The sequence below is a fragment of the Cebus imitator genome, unplaced genomic scaffold, assembly GCF_001604975.1.
Source record: "Cebus imitator isolate Cc_AM_T3 unplaced genomic scaffold, Cebus_imitator-1.0 Scaffold356, whole genome shotgun sequence".
Lineage (NCBI taxonomy): Eukaryota > Metazoa > Chordata > Mammalia > Primates > Cebidae > Cebus > Cebus imitator.
Window position 1 is genome coordinate 2,285,898 of NW_016107671.1, and position 6,781 is coordinate 2,292,678.

The 6,781-nt window shown below is 38.3% G+C and overlaps 1 protein-coding gene across 3 annotated transcripts in view; it reads right to left on the bottom strand.

Moving 5' to 3' along the window:
• Window positions 1-375: 375 nt before the first annotated feature.
• The window catches only part of ZNF850 (zinc finger protein 850), a 17,587-nt gene continuing 11,181 nt past the window's right edge, over window positions 376-6,781 (bottom strand). For 2 of the 3 annotated variants that reach the window (XM_037730635.1, XM_017506643.2), the window contains exon 5: window positions 376-5,899. In XM_037730635.1, the coding sequence (XP_037586563.1) occupies window positions 2,862-5,899 (3,038 nt within the window). In that variant the 3' untranslated portion in view covers window positions 376-2,861. The remainder of the gene's footprint in view (window positions 5,900-6,781) is intronic. The other variant, XM_037730636.1, reaches the window with a different exon arrangement.

Consider the following 6,781-nt stretch of genomic DNA (forward strand, 5'->3'; position numbering starts at 1 on the left):
AGCTACTCAGGAGGCTGAGGGCAGGAGAATTTCTTGAACCTGGGAGGTGGAGGTTGCAGTGAGCCAAGATCACGCCACTGCACTCCAGTCTGGGCGACAGAGAGAGACTCCATCTCAAAAAGCAAACAACAAAAGAAAGTCCTTTGGCCAGGCATGATGGCTCACACCTGTAATCCCAACACTTGGGGAGGCTGAGGAGGGTGGATTGCTTGAGCCCAGAGGTTCGACACCAGCCTCGACATCATAGCAAAACCCCATCTCTACAAAAAATACAAAAATGTGCCAGGCGTGGTAGCGCACACCTGTAGTCCCATCTACTCGGGAGGCTGAGGTGGGAAGGATTGATTGAGCCTGGGAGGTTGAGGCTGCAGTGAGCAGTGATAATGCCACTGCATTTAAGCCTGGTAACAGAGTGAGACCCTGAAAAAAAAAACAAACAAAAAAAAACGCCCTTACAGAAAGGGTCAAGATGAGGAAACTAGTGCTATAGACATTCATACTATACATATGATCCAAGCTAAAAGTACAAATTAAGAAAAGAAATAATGCATATAGAAAGAAATAGACAAACATTTTTATTTACAAATAATACCGACATCTTTCTAGGCAATTCAATCTCATGAAGAAACCATTTGATCTACTAGTTTATCAATGTTACAATCCTTAGACAAAAAAACAGCATTTAGTACATAGTAATAGTAATCAATTACGTAACAGAAAAAGTATCTCAATCATAATATAAACAAAAAAATCATTATCTAGAAATAAGTAAAATAAGAAATGTGTAAACTTTTATGCTAAAAACATAAAGACTTACTAAAGCACCTAAAAGAATATCTATGGAAACATAGAGATATACCAGGTACAGGAAGAGAAAAAATGCGGTAAGATGTCGGTATGATTCTTCTTTCCAACACTGTGGCAGACTAGAAATATTGAAAATCCTCTATTAAAAGGATTTACCCCGAATAGATCATCTTTGGTTGATAAGAATATACAGGTGATCTGTTTTCATTTTGCTTTTCTCTGCTCTTTAAAAAATTATTTCTCCCTACTTTTTTCACAAAAAAGAGTAAAAACATCAAGAGTATTGGCTGAGCACAGTGGCTTACACCTCTAAGTCCCAGCACCTGGAGGCTGAGGTGAGAGGATCACTTGAGCCCAGGAGTTCAAGACCAGCCTGGGCAACATGATGAAACCCTTTCTCTACAAAAAATACAAAAATTAGCTCTGTGTGGTGGTGTGCACTTGTAGTCCCAGCTACTCAGGAGGCTGAGGTGGGGGATCAGTTGAGCCCGGGAAGTTGAGGCTGCAGTGAGCCGAGATTGTGCCATTGCACTCCAGCCTGGGCAACGCAGCAAAACCCTGTCACACACGAAAAAGACAGCTGAACTATAAAAAGCACTCTTCCGTCTTCACTCTCTCTATAAATATTCATGTTTAAATACTGCCAAGGAACCAGTACCAAAAACGTGGAGAAGGAATAATAAATGACAGAGTAAGAATTTGAGAACAAACATTTGATTTGTTTCAATAAATTGAGACAAACCTCATCTGACTACAAATTGATACAAAAGAGTCAGTTGAGACAACGCCTCAATTGATTAACCTTAAAATAACCTTCTTAAAAGGTTGTTTTATTATCCTTAGTGGTTAAGATATATATATATTTAAAATCATCCATAAGCATATTAGTAAAAGTAGAAATCAATAGATAAGTAAGTTGTAGAGATGTGTTAAGTTTTTAAAATGGAAGTATAATTTAAATAGAGTGAAATACAACAATGTGAAGTACATAGTGGATGAGTTTTTAAGTTTTCATCAACTTTATCGAAGTACAATTTATGTACAATAAAATGCAACCATATATCTACATTCATGCAAATACCAACTTGTCAGAAATGCCTTTCCTGGCTGGGCATGGTGGCTCACGCCTGTAATCCAAGCACTTTGGAGGCCAAGGCGGGTGGATCACCTGAGGTCGGGAGTTCAAGACCAGCCTGACCAACATGGTGAAACCCTGTCTTTGTAAAAGAAAATTAAAATTAAAAAAAAGAAATGCCTTTCCTGACTACCTTATCCAAATTAGCCCTGCCCACCCCATTTTTCTCTAATCCCTTACCTTACTTTATAGCACACATACAGTCTGGTTTTATATTACATATATAATTTATTTGTTTGTTACTCTGTCTACTATACTTAAAGCAAACTCCAAGACAACAAAGTTCTTATTTTTCTTACACACAATTTTATCAACAGTTCCTAACACAGGGATGGCTCAGAGTATGCACTCAAGAAATATTAAATATATTGATGCATGAGTATCTTTGGAAATATATATATATGTCTAAATATTTTTAATGGAGCTAGAGCCAGGTGCAGTGGCACATGCCTGTAATTTCAACACTTTGAGAGGCCAAGGCAGGGGGATCACTTGAGGTCAGGAGTTCGAAACCAGCCTGGCCAACATGGTGAAACCCCATCTATACTAAAAATATGGTCAACAAGAGAGACTCCATCTCAAAACAAACAGAAAAACTAATACTATCAACATTTTATCATTTAGTAATTTTGGCACAGAGAGTTTACATAATTAGCCAAATGTCACATAGGTAGTAAATGGTTGTCATTTGTCATTGACCACATTCTCTAATATGAATTTGTGTTTCAACAAGCTTTGAGTCATGATAGAAAACTCATTTACATTCATTATCAACTTTTTTCAGTATTAAATGTCCTAATTTTGAAAAAAGTGAATATGAAGCAAAAGGAATTCCCACATCCATTGTGTTTGACCCACATATGGAATCTGCTGATGATTCATGGCAAACGAATGGCATGAGAATGGTTTCCTACATTCATTATGTTAGGTCGTGAATTCTCCGATGTTGGCTTAGCTGTGTAAGCTGTCTAAAGGCCTTCCCACATGTCTTACATTCATAAGGCTTCTCACCAGTGTGAATACTGTAATGTCGGCTGAGTCCTGAGGCATAGAAAAAGGCTTTCCCACATTCTGGACATTGATATGTTTTGTCACCAGTATGGATTCGTTTATGTTGACTTAGTTGTGAAGGACATCGAAAGGCCTTCCCACATTCCTTACAATCATAAGGTTTCTCACCAGTGTGAGTTCGCTGATGTCGAATTAGTTCTGAGCCACAAGTAAAAGATTTTCCACATTCTTTACATTCATAAGGTCTGTCACCGGTATGAATTCTCTGATGTAGAGTAAGGTGTGTACGCTGTCTGAAGGACTTCCCACATGTCTTACATTCATAGGGTTTCTCGCCAGTGTGAATACTGTGATGTTTAGTGAGTCCTGACAAACGGACAAAAGCTTTCCCACATTCCTGACATTGATAAGGTTTCTCACCAGTATGGATTCGTTGATGTTGAGTAAGTTTTGAATGACGTCTAAAGGCCTTTCCACATTCCTTACAATCATAGGGTTTCTCACCCGTGTGAATTTGCTGATGTTGAATTAGTGCTGAGCGAAAAGTAAAAGATTTTCCACATTCCTTACAATGATAGGGTTTCTCACCAGTGTGAATTCGCTGATGTTCAATTAGTGTAGAGTGAGAAGTAAAAGATTTTCCACATTCCTTACAATCATAGCGTTTCTCACCAGTGTGAATTGGCCGATGTTGAATTAGTGCTGAGCGAAGAGTAAAAGATTTCCCACATTCCTTACAGTGATAGGGTTTCTCACCAGTGTGCGTTTGCTGATGTTGAGTTAGTGTTGAGTGAGAAGTAAAAGATTTCCCACATTCCTTACAATCATAGGGTTTCTCACTAGTATGAATTCGCTGATGTTGAATTAGTGTTGAATGAGAAGTAAAAGATTTCCCAGATTCCTTATCATCATGGAGTTTCTCACCAGTGTGTGTTTGCTGACGTTGAATGAGTGTTGAGTGAGAAGTAAAAGATTTCCGACGTTCCTTACAATCATAGGGTTTCTCGCCAGTGTGATTTTGCTGATGTTGAATTAGTCCTGAGCAGAAAGTAAAAGATTTCCCACATTCTTTACATTCATAAGGTTTCTCACCAGTATGAATTCTCCGGTGTTGATTAAGATATGTACGCTGTGTAAAGGCCTTCCCACATTCTGGACATTCATAGGGTTTCTCACCAGTGTGAATTCTGTGATGTTGGGTGAGTCCTGAGACACTGGTAAAGGCTTTCCCACATTCCTGACATTGGTAAGATTTCTCACCAGTATGGATCTGTTGATGTTGAGTAAGTCGTAAACGAAGTCTAAAGGCCTTCCCACATTCCTTACACTCATAGGGTTTCTCACCAGTGTGAATTTGCTGATGTTGAATTAGTGTTGAGCCAACAGTAAAAGATTTTCCACATTCCTTACAATTATAAGGTTTCTCACCAGTGTGAATTCGCTGATGGTGAATTAGTGCTGAGCGAAAAGTAAAAGATTTTCCACATTCTTTACAATCGTGGGGTTTCTCACCAGTGTGAATTGCCTGATGTCCAATTAGCCCTGAGCGAAAAGTAAAAGATTTTCCACATTCTTTACAATGATAGGGTTTCTCACCAGTGTGAATTCGTTGATGCTGAAGTAGTGCTGAGCCAGAAGCAAAAGATTTCCCACATTCCTTACAATCATAGGGTTTCTCACCAGTGTGAATTTGCTGATGTCGATTTCGTGTTGAGCGAAAAGTAAAAGATTTACCACATTCCTTACAACGATAAGGTTTCTCACCAGTGTGAATTCGCTGATGTTGAAGTAGCGCTGAGGCTGAAGCAAAAGATTTCCCACATTCCTTACAATCATAGGGTTTCTCACCAGTGTGAATTCGCTGATGTTGAATTAGTGATGAGCCAGCAGTAAAAGATTTTCCACATTCTTTACAATCATAGGGTTTCTCACCAGTGTGAATTGTCTGGTGTCCAATTAACCCTGAGCGAAAAGTAAAAGATTTTCCACAATCCTTACAATGATAGGGTTTCTCACCAGTGTGAATTCGCTGATGTCGAATTAGTGCTGAGCGAAAAGTAAAAGATTTTCCACATTCCTTACAATCATAGGGTTTCTCACCAGTGTGAATTCGCTGATGTCGAATTAATGCTGAGACTGAAACAAAAGATTTTCCACATTCCTTACAATCATAAGGTTTCTCAGCAGTGTGAATTCGCTGGTGTCGAATTAGTGTTGAGCGAACAGTAAAAGATTTTCCACATTCCTTACAATGATAGGGTTTCTCACCTGTGTGAATTTGCTGATGTTGATTTAGTGTTGAGCCAGAAGTAAAAGATTTTCCACATTCCTTACATTCATAAGGTTTGTCACCAGTATTAATTCTCTGATGTTGAGTAAGGTGTGCAGACGGTCTAAAGGCCTTCACAGATTCCTGACACTCATGGGGTCTCTCATCTGTATGAATTTTCTGGTGTGGAATAAGATGTGAACCAGAAACAAAAGCTTTTCCATATTCTTTACATGCATAGGGCTTTTCCCTAGTATGAATTCTCTGATGTTTAACAAGATTGGAAAAATGACCAAAGGCCTTCTCACACTCCTTACATTTATAAAGTTTTTCACTAGTATGGGTTTCTTGCTCTTGTGTAAGTTCTGAGCCATACTTAAGAGCCATACATTCTGTGGATTTATATAGTTTCTCTCCAGGATGAATCTGATGATGCAGAGTGAGAGATGTCTGTAGGCAGAAAGTTGGCATTTTTTCATATGTCATTAATGCTTTTCCCAAATGTCGCTCCTGATTTATACCTTGTTGCTCAAACTGGCCTTTGCTTTCCCAGTCATCTCTGATACTGGAGCCCACAAGGCTATGACGTTTTTCCATTCTCACCCACTGAGATGATGTTACTTCATAGATTTCTTTTGGCAGACATGAATATTTGGTCTTACATCTGAACTTCAAGTCTGAAAAATAACCAGAAAGCAAAAACATAGTGTTTCCTTGTTGAGTAGAAATAAAAATATCTATGATAGAAAGGGAAGACAAACTGAAAATAATGAAATAATCTTTACTCCTTAAGAGTAAAGACAGGTTGGGTGTGGTGGCTCACGCCTGTAATCCCAGCACTTTGGGAATCTGAGGCAGGAGGACTGCTTGAGCCCAGGAGTTCGAGGGTACAGTGAGCTATGATTGTGCCACTGTACTCCAGCCTGGGTGACAGAGCAAGACCCTGTCACAAAAAAAAAAAAAAAAAAAAAGGAAAGATGATGTGCATATATGGTAATAGTAGGTACCCTTATATGATGTGATGAGAACAGCAGTTTGTCTCTGTGTGCTTCCTTCTAAAAAATCCTGAACTCTAGTCTAATCACTGGAAAAACACTAGGCGAGTCCCAAAATTAGACACAATCTACAAAATGCCTGGCCAGAACTCTCGAAAACTATTGAGACAATCACAAACAAGGAGAGTCTAAAAAGCTATCAAAGCAAAGAGGAGCCAAGGAAGACATGATGACTCAATGTAATGTGTTATCCTAGATGAGATCCTAGAATAGAAAAAAAGAACATTAGGTAAAAGCTACGGAAATCTGAGTAAAGTAGGGGCTTTCATTAATAATAATAGATCTCAGCACCATAGGAGAGATAAATAATAATAACATTGCTTCAACAATATTATTATTGGATAGGATCAACATTCATTCATTATGACAAATGTAAAAATATAAGATGTTAATGAGAAACTACATGTGATGTATATGGGAAGTCTCTGCACTAACCTGTAGCTTTTCTGTAAATCTATACTAAAACCTAAAGTTTACTTTTTTTTTTTTTTTTTTTTTTTTGGA